Source organism: Quercus robur, chromosome 11, assembly GCF_932294415.1.
Source record: "Quercus robur chromosome 11, dhQueRobu3.1, whole genome shotgun sequence".
NCBI lineage: Eukaryota > Viridiplantae > Streptophyta > Magnoliopsida > Fagales > Fagaceae > Quercus > Quercus robur.
In genome coordinates this window covers 455,968-473,667 of record NC_065544.1, presented here as the reverse complement: position 1 = coordinate 473,667, position 17,700 = coordinate 455,968, and the positions used below count along the sequence as shown (strand labels likewise).

Here is a 17,700-nt window from a genome sequence, read left to right as displayed (position 1 = left end):
TATCTCATCTGTCCGTGCCCTCTTAGCTGTTGCTGCTGCCAGTAAATGGGATCTTTTTCAGATGGATGTCAAAAATGCATTCCTTAATGGAGATTTAAGTGAAGAAGTTTATATGCAACCTCCTCCTGGTCTCTCTGTTGACTCAAATAAGGTTTGTTACCTTCGCCGTGCACTTTATGGCCTTAAACAAGCTCCACGGGCTTGGTTCGCCAAATTCAGCTCTACCATCTCTCGCTTGGGTTACATGGCCAGTCATTATGATTCTGCCTTATTTCTTCGTCGCACTGACAAAGGCACTATTTTATTTCTCCTGTACGTGGATGATATAATCATAACTGGTGATGACCTCAGTGGCATTCAAGAACTCAAGGATTTTCTCAGTCAACAATTTAAGATGAAAGATCTTGGACATCTCAGCTACTTCTTGGGTCTTGAAATCACTCATTCTACAGATGGACTTTATATTACTCAAGCCAAGTATGCTTCTGAACTCTTGTCTCGAGCTGGACTCACTGATAGCAAGACTGTTGACACTCCAGTTGAGCTTAATGCGCATCTGACTCCCTCAGGGGGGAAACCATTGTCTAATCCCTCTCTTTATAGACGATTGGTTGTCAGTTTATTTTATCTCACAGTTACTCGTCCAGACATCTCCTATACTGTTCATCAGGTGAGCCAGTATCTGTCTGCTCCACGATCAACTCACTATGCTGCTGTTCTGTGCATTCTTTGGTACCTGAAGGGCACCCACTTCCATGGCCTTTTCTACTCAGCTCAATCTCCTCTTGTACTCCGTGCATTCTCTAATGCTGATTGGGCAGGAGATCCCACTGATTGCAAGTCCACTACAGGTTATTGCTTTCTCCTTGGTTCTTCTTTGATTTCTTGGCGAAGTAAGAAACAAATTTTTGTGGCCCGCTCCAGTACTGAAGCAGAATATCGTGCCCTTGCTGATACCACATCTGAGCTCCTTTGGCTACGATGGCTTCTTAAGGATTTAGGTGTATCCACATCCTCTGCTACTCCCCTTTATTGTGACAACCAGAGTGCCATTCATATTGCTCACAATGATGTCTTCCATGAACGGACTAAACACATTGAGATTGATTGTCATTTTATCCGTTATCATCTTGTCCATGGTGCTCTCTAGCTTTTCTCTGTCTCCTCCAAAGATCAACTTGCAGATATCTTCACCAAGTCACTTCCTAAGGGACGTACTCGTGATTTAGTTGACAACCTCAAGTTGGTCTCACATCCACATTGAGTTTGAGGGGGGCTGTTAACGTGTATTATGTTATGGGCTTTAGGCCCAACTAGGTTACTTGTATAGCACACTTGTACTTGTACTTGTACTACACTCTACTTGTACTGCACACATATGCCTCCTATATAAAGGCACTGATGTATATTTTTTGATTTGAGAAATACAATACTATTGCATTCAGTATTTCTAACAGCTGTTGTTGATCCTTGTCCCATTAACACATTCCTGAAGTCTTTAGGAGTAGCTATAAGGCTGAAAATTGCAGTTTAGGTATCAGCTTTCTCTTAGATATTACTAACCTCCCTTTGTCCTGTTCCTTCTTGATACTTTTCCTAATTAGTGGAATTGTCCGGAACGTTGCTCTTGATGTCACACAGCACCTCCTGACCTCGGCTTTGCTTAGCAGAGGAAGCATTCCTCCTCGGATCACCTCCCTGGAACATCATGCCTAGATTCCTTCCTTTATTTATTAGTGCTGACCTCTATAACACATTTACCCGTCCTCGGACTATTAGGGGTCCAATATATTCTGTTGGGCCTAACATCCTTAGATTAGCTATTTCCCAAAAGATTACAAAACTTAAAAGATAATATTATCATGGATATTTTAGTCTAAGTATCTAGCATCATCGCTAATATTTTAAATAAATTTCTCTTATGTAATTCATATAGTGACGATTTCAAGGATCAATTGGATTGAGTTAATTATTAATATATTGAATTTTTTAAAAAACATAAATATTAACAATTTACGAGCAAAGTCTTCAAAGCAAAGAATAAATTTACGAGCAGAGTCTTGATCAAGAGCTTTTTTTATAACCTATATTTTCATAAACTTTATTAATTCAATACTTTTCAATTTTTTTGAGATTTTTATGATGAAAGTGAGATTTTGATTCATATATTTTAGGTTTTAAAAAAATTATTTTGCAAATATATTTATACAATAATCTATTCTAAACTAATATTTCAATTTTTTTATCGATTTTTTTACTAAAGATTTCTAAACAATGTTTTCAAATATTATTCTTGATTTTTATGACTAAAAATTTAAATATATTAAAATTTTAAATCCAAGCTTTTGATAACAAGTTCCTTAAGGATGCAAATTAATGTAAATTTTTTGTTGTTGAGAAACTTTGTAAATTATTAAATGAAGTTTTTAAATATGTATTGTTTAAAAAGTCAAATTGTCTATAAATACCAAGAAAATTATGTGCAATAACAATTAATTTGTGCATAAAAACTAATAAATTATTAACAAATGTATTTTTTTTTTCTTTTGAAAAGTATGAATTACAGCTTATAATTGAGTATTTATTATTTATTGACCTATGCACAAGGGCAGGGGAACCATGACCCTTACCAAATCCTCCTCCACTACCAATATATAGATTTTTTGTATAAAAACATATAATTAACTCATTAAATAAAAATGTATTTAAAGTATATTCTCTTAAAAATATCTTTAATTGTTCTTATAAAAAAAAATCTCTTTAATTGAAGCCTCTTTTGTTTTCCGTAAAAAATCCCTTTATTATTATTTTTTAAAATTAAATTTTGCATTTGGAGAATAGAAATATGTATATTATATTTTTATTATTTTTATTTTTAAAAGAAATGACAGTAATGGATTTTATAGTTAAAAGTTAGAGATCCTTTTGTTTAGAAGAAAAAGTTAGAGATCCTTATTGAATTGTCATCTAAAAATTGTTACTCTCCAACAAGTTAGTGTAAGGGTCATATTTTATATATTGGTGTGGGGGCCGATTAATCAATAAATTATTAAAATCGTGTTAATTGGGCCTGTGGCCCATCCAAGGATGTAAAACTGTCTGAAGAGGCCCATATCAGGTTATAAGGATAACCAAACGAAAGGAAGAGTAGATATCACGTGAAGTGAGTTCAGTATTCGTCCGAGGACAAAATCCTTCTCGGCAATATGAGTCCGAGGACGATCTGAACTCTATGTTGTTACAAACGCACTTCAGAGCTACGTTACCACTAAAGGTGGAACTTGGGACCAAGGGTAAGAAAGAAAAGGTAAACAAATATCTTTAACAACAGTTGCCTTCTCATTAATTGCCTCTCAACCAACTCTCTGGCCACATTAATGTGGAGGTGATGCCTAAACAGTGATGAGGCAGCCTTACAGCTGCTAGTTGGAGGTTCCAGAAGTGTTGGATGAGACAGAAAGGGATCCCCCGAACCCAACTTACACGTGTGTGGTGAAGATGACACCAAGAAGGCAGTATATAACATGGAAGAATGCATTAAGATAAAGGATCGGAACTTCTAAACAAATAGGACTTAGAAGTAAACCTTATGAAATAAAGAACTGAACTTGTTTCAAGGAGAAATTGATCGTTATATTAGTGCTAATCCATCTATAAACGTGTTGTTTAATCGTTTTTCTTTTGGAGTTAACCTAATTCTTTGACATCCACGCTCTATAAATTTATTGTTTGGGCTTTTAACGTTCGAACCCAATACCAATTTGGGGTTGTGACAAATTGAGTCCTTACAATTGGCATATTCGAGAACAAAACGCACTTTACTATTTGAGTCTTAGGTTTTAATGTGTTTAAGAAGATCATTTAGTGTCCAACAAATTGTATTATTAAAGACATAAAAATAATCGAGAAACAATATAAGAAAAGTTGGAACTGCAGATCTCGACACCTGCTCAACACCTCTCGATCTATTGAGACATGGGAAATTAGAATTCCAAGATTTGTCATCGGCCCATGATGCCAATGTTTTTCTAGGGTTTTGTGCCCTAGGGTTTCAGAGCATATAAAAGTTATATTTTATAGCAGTCATCATACACACAGAGAGACGTACAGAGATACACACTTAACAGGTGTTTCTGGGACTTTTTGTATGCCATAGGGTTTTGTATCAAGCTGCTTCCAAATCTACAGGCGTGGATTGAAGAACTTTGCTAAACAATAACAATCAACTATTGATGTGCTGTTAGTCACGTACTAAGATCTGTGCAAAGGAGAAATCTCTACAAGAATAAGTCCAATTGAGTATTGGAGCTGATGCTAGTATAGGCCAATAGGTTCAATTGTTAGTTGGTATTTTGGGATAGTTCGGTTTAGGGACAGACCTAGGTAGAGGCCTAAGGGGGCCCGGGCGCCCCCTGGCCCAAAAACAAAAATTTTTAGTAGGTAAAATTTTCCCAAAAAAAGACTTGGCCCCCCCCCCCCCCTTTATTTTCATGACCCATCCTATCCTAGCTGGCTAGCCCACTAAGCCTAGTCAAGAGCCCATATAAATCTTTGAAAAAAAAAAAAAAAGAAGAAGAAAAAGACCTAGCGTCCAAAACCAAACAGAACAACTGAACAAGCAAAAAAGGAAAAATGAAGGAAAAAAAGAAAGAAAAGAGAGAGGCAAGACAGAGACAGTAAAAGGCGAGACTTAGAGAGTACTCACGCTAGAGAGACCCATCTTGTTGCCCACATCGCCACCCATCTTGCAGAGTCACAGACCCATCCCTGTCAACTGTGGGCATCGCATACCCAAACGGGAAACGGCGACACCAACGCCGCCATGGCCCACGCGAGACCTATCTTGTCGTCGGTTGCTCGATCTGCCCAACCCAACTTCATGGCTCCAACCTTCACAATTCACAAGTATTTAATCTATTCTTTCTTTCAAAACCTAATATAATATTTGTGAATCTCAGAATCTAATAATCTGTGCTTGTGGACTTGTGGTGTTTGTGTTTTTATTGATGAGTGATGAACTGAATTGGTGATTGTGAATTGAATCTATGCTTGTGGTGTTTTTTTTTTTTTTTGGTGGCTTTGTGACTCTCTTTCACTTTGTGTTTGTGACTTTCTCTTTTATATGAGAGAGAGAGAGAGAGAGAGAGAGAGAGAGAGAGAGAGAGAGAGAAGAGTTTGTAGAGATTAGAGAATATAAATTAGTGTAGTGTTTAAAGTGTTTTACTGGTTGTCCTTTGTTGACTGGTAGATGGGCAATAATAGGGACAAGTGACAGAAAAAAAAAATGATAAAGTTAGGAAAAGTTTTTTTGTTGCTAGTGCAGAAAGTAGAAAAAATTCAGGGTCGGTAGTGAGATTGGGTGAGTGTTAGAAATATGGAGACAAGACAAAGATAGAGATAAATAAAGGCAAAGACGAAATACAAAAGACAAAAAAGCAAATCATATAATATAAAAAATTGTCACACAAATTTAAGAATATAATAGTGATTCACTTGCACCTATTGTTAACTCATAATGCTAAATTAGATAAATTTGTAAATTGAAAAGAAGTGAGAAATAAATTTTCAACTATGAAAGTTGTCAAAACTAACCTTCAAAACAAAATAGAAAATGATTTTTTGACGAACTCTTTGATGTTATACATTGAAAATGATATAGTTTCGACATTTAGTTTGGATTCAATCATAGATGATTTTGAAGATTTGAAAGAGCGTTAAGTTCCCTTTTCATAGATGATTGTATTAAGAAACAATAGTATTTCGTGTCTGTCACTTTTACATGTCAAACTAATTTTCACTGCATTTAATTTAGTTTAGTGATTGGCTGTCTGTCACTTTTACATGGACCTACCACTTTTTCTCCATCATTCACAGTTTATCACTTAGACAGTTGTGGCATAAGTGGTCTTGCTCTTAGTACGTTAATAAATCAATTCTACCTAAATTTATAATAAATTTGAAAAAAATATTTAAGTGTTAATTTAGTAAAATAAAATTCATAGTAGCACTTATGCATGGAACTATTGATAGGGTATTTTTATTCAGCAAAAAAAAAAAAAAGAAAGAAAAAAAGATAGGGTATTTGTTGAAAAGTGAATTTAGGCATATGAGTGAGTTCAAACTCACATTTTCACATTTTAAATAACATTACACACTTTTTTACACATTTTTTCATCCACACGTATTTTAGAAAACTCTAAACAACAATTCCCAAACTAATTTACCAAACACTACCGAACTTTCTTAAAGCGTGTTTTAAATTTGAGCGTATCTATGAAGTTTTTCTTCATAAAAAGAGGAGATATTTGAGGTGCAGTGCACGGCGGCTGGTGCAGTGCACGGAGGCTGGTGTGAGGTCCTTAGCTTGGAGCTTGGACCAGAAATGTGAGCTACCACATCCACATGGGGTTTGTGGGGTTGCCAAATAATATTGGTAGGACTAGGAAGCTACCGCGGAATGAAGACACCTGGTCTAATCTTTGTTAATGGGAACCGTGAAGTTTTGATTGGGATAAGAGTGGGGGTGGGACCCAAAATTGTCGTTTTAACTGTTAATAGGAAGGAGCCATATGTGATTTCATGGACAGTTGTACCCAAACGTTACTCGACCATTGATTCAAAAGTCAAAACAGACAAATAAAAAAACACATACGTACGTTCCTACCTAAACTTTCATCACTCTTTTACATCATCAAACCATGATAAAATAGAGAACTCTTTCTCTCTCTCTCACATTTCTGAGCGAGTCAAGACTCGGTACGGAACGCAATGGCGAGTATAGGGAAGACTCGGCTCGACTCGGGATGGCTCGCGGCGAGGTCCACGGAGGTTAGTCTGAGTGGAACCCAGCTCACCACGACTCACCCTCCCTCCGGCCCCACCTCCCCTTGGTTAAACGCCGTCGTTCCCGGAACTGTTTTGGCAACTTTGGTGGAGAACAAAGTCGTTCCTGATCCTTTCTATGGGCTGCAAAATGAGACAATTATAGATATTGCTGATTCTGGGAGAGAGTATTACACATTCTGGTTTTTTACAACTTTTCAGAGTAAGCTGTCAGGAAATCAGCACCTGGATCTGAATTTTCGTGGAATCAATTATTCTGCAGAAGTATATTTAAATGGGCACAAAAAGGTCATGCCAAAGGGGATGTTTCGAAGGCATTCTCTCGATGTCACTGATATTTTGCATCCTGATGGTCAAAACTTGCTTGCTGTTCTTGTTCATCCACCAGATCATCCTGGGAGAATTCCCCCTAAGGGAGGGCAAGGTGGTGACCATGAGATTGGAAAAGATGTTGCCACACAATATGTTCAGGGTTGGGATTGGATGGCTCCTATAAGGGATAGGAACACTGGCATATGGGATGAGGTGTCTGTATCTATAACTGGGCCAGTGAAAATAATTGATCCCCACTTGGTTTCATCATTTTTTGACGATTACAAGAGGGTATATTTGCATGCTACAACAGAGTTAGAAAATAGAAGTGCCTGGGTTGCTGAGTGTTCTTTGAATATCCAAGTAAACCATGATAAAATATTTATTTATATTTATATTTCTTTCCGTTATTTTTTCTTCTTATAAATCAAACAAAAATATTCTCTTTTTTTTTTTTTTTTTTTTTTTCTTGTATATTTATTTATTTATATTTATATTGCATAGTCTTAAGTGATCATGCTTGGAAGTGTTTACATGTATCTATAGATGAGTCACATAGTGTCCAGCTTTGCATAAAATGAAAGATAGAATATTGGAATTCTATATGCAATCTCATTTTTTTTTATCTCCTCAAAATGTTTTTTCTCCAAAAGTTGTTTTTACAATTATTGCTGGATTTTTTTTTCTTTCCATGTGTGTGTCATTCATATTTTGCATATGTTATCTCCTTAGTATCTATAGCATCTTGTTTAATTACATTCATCCTTGTATATGGATTCTTTGTGCCCTTTTGATCATCTTTATGTTTCTCTAGTGAAACTTTATAATTTTTTATGCCGTTTGTCATTCATGAAAAAAAGGTGGAGAAAATGTGGTTTTTGGAGATTCTACATGTTAGGGGGAGCAATACATGTTTTTGTAAATGAGAGATGTGTTTTATTTACTTAGGGGGAAAGCATTATGTACTTCAGGGTTTTGTGCCCATTTTTTTTTTTTTTTATTGTTATACATATTCTTGAGCCTCGCTTGTTTATTATATATGTCATTGTTTTCCATATGATGCATATAACATGTTTGTTAAGTGCTTTTAGGAAAAGTAGGTTTGGAGCCAATCAAAACAGTTAATCCTAGTTCATGTTATGATTTCTCAAGATTGGTTGTTTTTAAATAGGCTAGTTTGTTTGAATATGGGTTTATTTTTTGTAATTGAGTTATTAATGTATTGGACTTACTTTTGTACTTGAGGTTTTTATTGAGTTTTAATACCTCTTAAAGTTGTAATTGAAGATCAAGTTGAAAACGCAAAGTTTACTTAAGAAAAACTCAAGAAAAGTGCATTTTCAACATGTACCTTGACTGCTGGCTTGATATCTCTTGATAGCCATCTTGATACCTCCTTAATACCTCTTGATCTATCGAGAAACCTTTTGCCTTCTCGATACCTCCTCAATCTATCGAGTTTCGTAGATTAGTAAAAATCAGCAACGCGAAAAAACCTATAACTTGTTCGTTTGAAATTCGAATTGAGATCTATTTGAATTGTATTTATTAGAAGGCTTTTTATAGAGAGAAACACTCCATTTATGCGGCTAGAGTTTTGGTAACCAAGTTTTCTCTATTTCACCATACGTAAAGGTTTCAAAGAAAATTTGAAGATCTATTGTTGAAGAATTTGAAGCCGCTATAACCACCACAAACTTGTTGTTATGAAAAAAACCTTCAGAAGGTTCTTGAAGTCAATTGGAGGTTTCAATTGTGATTGTGGATGGAGTGTTCATTTATTGGAGAGTTTAAAGATTCTGAAGCGGTAGAAAGATTCTATTGTAAGTTCATCTACTGAATTGTAGAATTAGGGACAAATGTTTTGTATTAGATTTTAAACTTTTCTTTACTATAGTGAATTGCTTTTTGGAAAGGTTTCCCCCTTAAGTTTTTTACTGTGAAATTAGTTTGTTTCATTGGTTTTCTTGAGATATCATATCTTGTATTATTTACTATTCTGCTATGCATAATATTGATGTTTGATTGTTTAACCAATGACTATTCATAATAGATCTAATTAACAAATTAGTTTTAAGACTTGTTAATTCTATCAACTGGGGTCTAAATTTTCCAAAATAAATGGTAGATAAAAAAGTGATATAAGTGATTAGATGAAATCCAATAAAAATCTATCAATTCAATTCAACTGTCATGTATGGAGCATTGGCCCTATGACATATGACATTGCAAACATTTTTATTTAGTCCAAGCTCCATAATAGACTTGGTACAGTCCTGATGCACTGAACCTAGCTAGTCTCCACACAATCCAAACAGTTCTCGTCCCACAATAGGACGCGCTCATTACGCCAGGAGTACTGCATATTCTCTTTGAAATCTATCTTAACATTCGTTTGGATTAGTCCACACGTACAACTAAAGTGGAAAATGAAAGGATAACTATATTGATAATGCGACCACACCAGCACAAGTTTGAAAAACAAAAATAAGATATACAATCTTGTAGTTGAAAATATTAACATGTACATATAGTTTTGACTCAATTATTGTGCCAGCCATTCCTCTCCGGGATCGAGAAGTGAAGCCAAAGACTGAAGATTGGTAGCTACATTGGGTAGAAGTTGAACACAATCGCTAGTAGTCCAATCTTGCGGCAATTGTTGAGAGAGAATTAGAGGTTGTTCTGAAGTAGATGATAAATCATTTCTTCTAGCATCGTTATCGGAATAATTGGTTATGTCCCACATATCTGGAAAGTCTGAGCTGAGAAGACCCGTCAAGCAAACTTCCTCCATGTTGAAATTCATCATGAAATCCAATGAATTGAGATGATTATTATCTTCATATGTATCGGATTCCACAAGCTTATTATTTGTGGAAAGTTGACCAATATCCAATATTTGGTGTCCTGTCCCAACTGTCTCCAACTCCATGGAGCTAAAATAATGTTCATATTGGCTTGGCGGCTGTGGTGTGAGAAATACCTTAGAACATCTAATTGCTTTGGTCCGGATCACATGCGTGGATAAATTGCTCTGCTTTGATGTTTGCTTCGATTTATTTTCATAAGAATGCTTAGGAGTTAGAGCAGGGCATTGAGGGTCACCAACTCTTTTTCCTAAATTGGTGTTCCAATAGTTCTTTATTTCATTGTCTGTTCGCCCTGGAAGCCTCCCAGCTATTAGAGACCATCTAATTAAAAAAAAATATATATATACATATATTAGCTGCCTCATAATTAACTTAATTTACTATATTGTTATGTTACATGATTAACTAAACAATTTATTATAGTTTATTTCAGTTTTATAAAATTCTATCGCACTTATATATATAATAATAAAAAATTACAATATTATTATATGATTGTTTATGTTATTAACCATATAATATATATACTTTTTCTTTGGATGGAGAGAGACAGAGAGAGAGAGAGATCTAAACCTGTTTCCCAAGAGCTTGTGAAGCCTAATGATGAGTTCTTCTTCATCCGGTGATATGTTACCTCTCTTAATGTCTGGTCTAAGATAATTCAACCAGCGAAGCCTGCAGCTCTTCCCACATCTTTTCAAACCTGCACAAAATTAACCATTTCATTTTTATGTGAGCTTCATATAAAAATAAAGAAATCCCAAAAGAAGTCACATGCATGCATGTCTTTTTTTGGCTTTCTTATGAATATTAATATTCTAAGCTTAGAATATTAATATATAGATATATCTTGCCTGCTCTTTTCGGAAGGTTCCTCCATTTGCCTTCACCATGGATTCTAATGTATTCTTTGAGAATTTTATCTTCTTGAGCTGTCCAAGCACCTCTATTCAACCCCTCCTTAGCACAACAAGGGCTTCTTCCCATTTGGCACTTCTTCTTCCAACTCTCTCACTCTCTTCAATCTTGATGTTTCTCTGTGACTGTGATACTCTGTAAAGTTGTAATATTTGCTATTTCCTCTACTCTAGGAAACCCCATACTTATACATATAGCTCATTTATGTCCTATTAAAATAATTTATCGTTGTTTTTAGCATATCATAAAATTTTAATTTCTGCATGGTCCATGTGTCTCATAGCAAATGTGGCCCTCTTTCATTTAAACCAACGTGCCAAAATTTTTTGTAAGGTTTTTTTGTTTTTTTGGGTAGAGTTATTAATTACTAGATTCAATTTCTTTGGTGGATCTGCATCAAAACAAATAATATTCTCTGGTGGATCTAAAGACAATTTCCTTTTGTTACATGTGCATTGGGGACCACTTGTTTCGTGCGAACTTGTTTTGGGTTAATTTTTTTTTTTTTTTCTTTGAAAATTTTGAAGAAAAAAAAAAAAAAATCTAGCAAATTTTGCCTAACAAGCAACAACTTTCTCGATATCCATACAGACAAATAAGAGAGAACAAACCCAAATGGAGAGGGTTCTCATCTCGAATCGGTGTCTTAGGGTGCGTTTGTTTTGGTGGTAAACGCTTTTAGGAAATCATTTTCCGTAAAATAGGCTGTTTGGTTGGTTTTGAAAATAGAATTTTCCGGAAATCATTTTCATTTGACCATAAAAAAGAAGCTTTGACCACTAAAATTTATTTCCGTTCCTATTTTCACTTCAAATGGTTTCCGGAGAGAGAGAGAGAGAGAGAGCAAGAGGAAGAAGAGGGAGCCCAGATCACGCCTTCGACGTCACCGGCGAACCCCAAGCTCCAGTCCGACGATTGCACGCACTAGATCACACCGGTCTCGTCGACCGCAGCACCGCGTCGATTGATCTCACCTTCGATCTCGCCTCCATGCGATCTCGCCTTCGACCCACTGATCTTTAACCCACCAATCTCTCTCTCTGTGTGATTTTGATTTTTGTGTGATTTTGATTTTTGTTGTTGTTGTGGTGGTGTGGTAGTGGTGTTTTGGTGGTTGTGGCTTTTGATTGCCGGAGTTTGCTGCCGTGGGTTGAATTGGAGTTTCGGTGGTGTGTGGTGTTGGGATTTGGTTGTGATTTGTTCTATGAATTGGGATTTGGCTGTGATTTTGAAATTTTTTGTAATAAAATTTGTTTGGATGTTGAGAAAATAGTTGAGAAAATGTGAAAAATTTGTAGGAAAATAGCATTTTCAGAATAGAACCAAACACATGAAAATATTTTCTACAACAATTTTCATAATGCAACCAAACACTTGAAAATATTTTCCTTTCCTGAAACTAGCATTTTCGGAAAATATTTTACGGGAACCAAACACAGCCTTAGTGATGGGTCAAATCTAGTGGGTTTGATGAGGACAAATGCAACCAAATTTTTTTACATAAAACCCAAATTATGAGGGTGACTTCTAAGTCTCTTTTACACAAAACCCTTGAAATCCCAAAAATTCAAATCAAAACATCAACCCCCAAATCTACAATCAACCCCAAAACCCCATTTTTCAAACCCTAATCACAACTAAACCCATACCCATATTCCAAAACCAAAGAGGAAACACAACACCCCGAAACCCCATTTTAAAATTTTTGTTTCTTGTTATTTTTTACATTTAAGGAAATTGTTCTAATTTTTTTTTAAAAAAATTTAATGATGTGGATTTTTTAAAGTACCAATTAAAAAAATTTATATTATTTTATTCGCCATATGAGCTTTAAGTGTGCCAACTATACAGATTGCTTATAAGTATTTTCGTTAGTGAGTTGACAGTAAAGACCAAATTGACTATAAGTTGAAAATAATATAAACCAAATTAATTGTTACCAAAATGTAGGGACTTAATATTTTTGAATTTAAAATTTTAAATGGCATGGTGTTTTATACATTGTTAGATCCTAATATGAAGCTGTGGGGGTAAAATCCGTCCGCCGATGTTGGGCCATAGTACATGTACCAAGCCCAATCACGACAAGAAGAAAAGGCATGGGCGTAGGATATTCCATCCCAACCATGTTGGGCCGGGCCTGCTTAGGGGCGTCCGAGGAGGAGTACCTCCTCGGACTCGCCAAGTGGGTGTCCGATTCACACTCCATACATGGCGAAAAGTCACCCAATATGAAGGAATAGTGCGTGACGTTCAGGAAGGGGGGCAACCACAACTGCCGCATTAAATGCCAAGAAACTACTTTTCCAGCCGCATTAATGTGGAAAGGACAGGAACGCATAATTATCTTGGCCAGTGCAACTCACAGAAAAGAGGAAGGATGACCTATGGGACAGGCACTCAAGTAGAGGGTGAGATGGTTGACAAGTGTAGGGTCATGATCTTAGGAAGGATGCTATATAAGAGAAGGAAATCCCCATGGAAAGGGGATCGCAAGCAGAAAGAAGAAAAAGATAGAAAAAGAGAAAGGAGCTAGAGACAAGAAGCAGAAGATACAGCCCTAGGGACTGTTATTCCAAAAGCCTGGAGGAATATCCTTACGTCCAACTGGTTGCATGGCTTGATCATAACTACGTTTCCTCTGTCAAAGACCTAGTTCTTTAACCTACTCTCTACAAATTCATTGTTGAAGGGACTTTTGGGCTAGAGCCACCCGCCTGTTGGGCCAGAGCTCCAAAACCGCCCCCTACAGAAGCATTCTCCTAAAAAAAAAAAAAAAATTCCTTCCACGTTGACATAGTATTTGCATTATGAGCAAATTTTAAAAGAGTGTAAGCAATTATATTGTGTCATATTTTAAATGTTTCATTTTATATTCTACTAATTGCATTTTTGTCAAGTTCCATTTTGTCTATACATACATTTTTTTTCTTCTTATAAATTAATCAGAGTTTGAAAATGGAGGGGGAAAAAAACTAAAATCATACCCATAACATGTTGTAGTGGGTGGACACATTTTTTTTTTTTTTTTGAGATATTAGTGGGTAGAAACTTGAAAGTGAATGCATACTAAGAATTGGGACAAAAGCTTTTTATTCTTTAGATTAGTATGCAAGAGATTATCATAGTGGGACAAAACTTTTCCTTACCATAAATTACTAGCAAAAAAAAAAAAAAAAACAAAAACATTGGCTGAACAGCGTTTGATGGCAACTAATATCTTGAGTTAGGTTTTATTTTAATTATGCCTAAGAAAACAAGGGAGCATGAGAACAGTCAAATTTACATTAATACATTGCCAATTCATTTAATTCATAAGCATATACAATATGTACAGGAGTGTGAACTGTGAAGTGGTGGTCTCAGTTTACTAGTGGCAGGTTGTACTTATAATATAGGTAGGTTTCCTGCATAGCAGAAGCCTACAAAATTAAGTCTCAACACTCACCAATCGAATCGACTACATTTAATTATTGCATTCATCTCCTCTCAAACTAACCTTCTCATCACACGTTCTTGAAAGTTGGTTGTGGCACCCAACATTTTTCTGAAAGTAAAGTCTCTGACAAAAATGTCTATCAACATCTATGGGCCAACCTCAATTTGAACCGTCCATGTCTTGGTCATAGACATTTTGCACTTTTTATTTTGGTTCATGCTAATGAATACTTTAGAAAAAAAAAAAAATTTCATGCTAATGAATGCCTTTAAGATAATAGTTAATAATCAATTTTAGAAAAATTTTGACATAATTTTTATGAAAAATAAAAAAAATTGTCAAAACAATAATTTTTTTTCCATAAATTTCTTTTTTAAATAGATTGTTAACCAATGTTTTAAGAGCAGCTGTTAGCATTTCCCTTTTATTTTATGTCTCTAATAAATAAATAAATAAAAGATCATCATTGATGATTGAACATCCCTGACTTTAGTGTTTTATCTTTTTGATACAAAATAGAATTTCTACTCTAACATAATCTAAATATATATGTGTGTGAAGTTCTTTCTTAGAGACTTAAACCTTGGCTCTTACTCTCTACATCCCACAAATACTTATACTTGTAGAGTGACTATTACATTAAAGGTGTGCGGTGGTATGACTTATGTGCTTAGACCTAGCTTACTGTCCGTAAGTTTTTGACTGGTAATTTGTCAAGTTATCCTATATTATTGCATTGGATCAACCAGTTTTGTTTCCAGTTTTGTTTTAGTTTTATAAGTATGATCTTCCAAAAATATCGGGTGATGATGTCACATATATCATGACGTGGCTAGCATGGCCTTGATTGAAGATATGCCCCGTAACAATATATACAACTTAAACCTCCCACAACTTTTAATTAATTTTTAGGTAAACTACATAAATAGTCCTTATTTTTTATATTATATTTTAATTGTGTTAATTTGGTACCTAATTTTTTAATGTAGTGTCAACTTAATTTCTGCTGTTATCTCATAAATGGAATAGTCTAACGTGTTAAACAGCCTAAATAAAAAATTAATTTATTGTCACATCAACGGACACATGTACTCCTACATCGTATTAAAATATTTTAAAAAAATAAATAAATTGTTGTTTTCACAGAGATTGGGTTAAGGAAAAAGAATTAAAATCCCTCTCTCTCACTTTTTCTAGTACGCTAATCTCTGTCCCTAGCTCCTAACTCTTCAGCTAAAGATAACAATAGGGATTAGCTTGACACGACACTGAAAATTTAGGAACCAAATTGACACAATTGAAAGGTTATGGACTAAATTAAAATATGGTGTAAAGGATAGAGACCAAATACTTAGTTTACTCTTAATTATTATTATTACTTTTTTTTGCCAAACCACAAATTAATGAAATATTTATGAAGCTACAGATACAACAGTTAAGTTGACAAGTTTTTTCCTTCCAAATAATAATAATAATAAAGTTGACAATTTTTTATTGATTTTCATCCAAACTTATCACAGACATCACTTTATTATATATATACAAGTCATAATTTGCCACTTGATAGCTGTGAAATTTTGTTGTAACACTAGATTTATTTTATATTTATAATCGAGCATTTTCTTTAATACAAAATAGAAAATTTATTTTAATATAATTTAAATGTATATGTGTGTGAAGTTCTCTTCTGAAAAATTAAATTCTTAACCTTTTTCTCCCACTCCATGAGAACTTAGTACTTGTGGAGCCAAAAAGTAGTAGCTTCACCGTTTTAAAATAAAATTTTGAAAGACATTTACATGATAAAAATAACAACCATGTATGTTTATATGTTATGTTTTGATGAATGTTTATATGTTAAGTTGGAGCAATAGTTTCAAGAACTCAGAATTAAGATGACGATGTCACGTCTGATAGCCAATGAAAGATAGTTCAGTTAGTAAAACTTGAACACTTTACCTAAGTCACTTAGGTTTGAGTTTAGCTACCGGTAATCCTTTGTTAGTAGACATTTATAAAAATTGACTTTAAGTCTTAATATGAACGCCTTGCCTAAGGCTGCGCAGCTTAGCTAACCCCGTCTTTCATGCACCAAAGATGTCACGTCTGATATAGTGGAGGACGTCGCTCACAGTCACAGTCACAGTCACAGTCACAGGTCCTGGGCCTCCTGGTAGCTGGAAGGGGAAAGCATCTAATGAAGCACACACAAATAGTAGCAAAACGTCCAAGGGTCCTTTTGGATACGGCTGAAAACTGAAAACTGAAACTAAAAACTGAAAAATTCTGTAGTAAAATAATTTTTAAATGTGTGAATAGTATCGTGAGACCTATTTTTAAGAAAAAGTTACTGAAAAGTGAAATTTGTGGATCCATAAATAGTACAGGATGTGCTATGATTGGCTGAAACAAATTGGAAAAGTCAAAATTTGCGGGTACTGTTCATTGAACAGTACATAAACAGTAACCGCAGCACTCAAAAAACTCAAAAACGCGTGAAAAAAAAAAAAAGGGAAAAACGCAGACGCAAACGCCCTATCCAAACGTAGTCCAAGTCTTTCTATTTTTATTTTTTATCTTTTGGTTTTTATATGTGGCACCAAATGATTGATTCATTTGCCTGAACGTGTGGTGCTTTCCTTGCACCTGTCGGCGAATTAATTTGTTTTGGATTTTATTAATTTTCAGGAATCTTTGCCTATAAAGGTACAAAATAATTGTCTTGAGTTTGATTAAGATTTTTAAATATAAAGAAAAAAAATTCAATTTTATTATTTTTTTGATAGATAATTTTAGTATTTTTTTTTTTAATAATTAGCATATCATGTTTTTTTAGCTTCAAAAGAATTAAATGTTATTAAGGCTGCATTTGTTTTGGTGTAAAACTATTTCAGGAAATGATTTTACACCTCGCCGCGTGTTTAGTTGTGCATGAAAAATAGAATTTTTACTCCAATATAATCTAAATATATATGTGTGTAAAACTCTCTCCCAGAGACTTGAACCTTGACCCTTCCTCTCTACACCCTACAAATACTTATACTTGTGGAGTGACCATTACATTAAGGGTGTGTGGTGGTATGACTTATGTGCTTAGACCTAGCTTACTGTTCCTAAGTTTATGACTAGTAATTTGTCAAGTTATCCTATATTATTGCATTAGATCAACCAGTTTTGTTTTAGTTTTATAAGTATGATCTTCCAAAAATATCAGGTGATGATGTCACATATATCATGACGTGGCTAGCATGGCCTTGATTGAAGATATTCCCCGTAACAATATATAAAACTTAAACGTCCCACCATTTCTAATTA

The 17,700-nt window shown here is 34.7% G+C and overlaps 2 protein-coding genes across 16 annotated transcripts in view; one reads left to right on the top strand and one right to left on the bottom strand.

Annotated features, from left to right (window-relative positions):
• LOC126706411 (uncharacterized) overlaps positions 1-17,700 on the top strand; it is a 38,144-nt gene that overhangs the window by 14,672 nt on the left and 5,772 nt on the right. The window lies entirely within an intron of this gene.
• LOC126706413 (transcription factor MYB1-like) overlaps positions 9,574-17,700 on the bottom strand; it is a 28,292-nt gene continuing 20,165 nt past the window's right edge. Inside the window, exons 2-4 of one of the 3 annotated variants that reach the window (XM_050405853.1) lie at positions 10,883-10,972; positions 10,602-10,731; positions 9,574-10,349 (exon numbers count right to left, since the gene is read on the bottom strand). In XM_050405853.1, the coding sequence (XP_050261810.1) occupies positions 9,701-10,349; positions 10,602-10,731; positions 10,883-10,972 (869 nt within the window). In that variant the 3' untranslated portion in view covers positions 9,574-9,700. Of the gene's footprint in view, positions 10,350-10,601; positions 10,732-10,882; positions 11,153-17,700 lie in introns of those variants that run through there. The other 2 variants (XM_050405851.1, XM_050405854.1) reach the window with 2 other exon arrangements.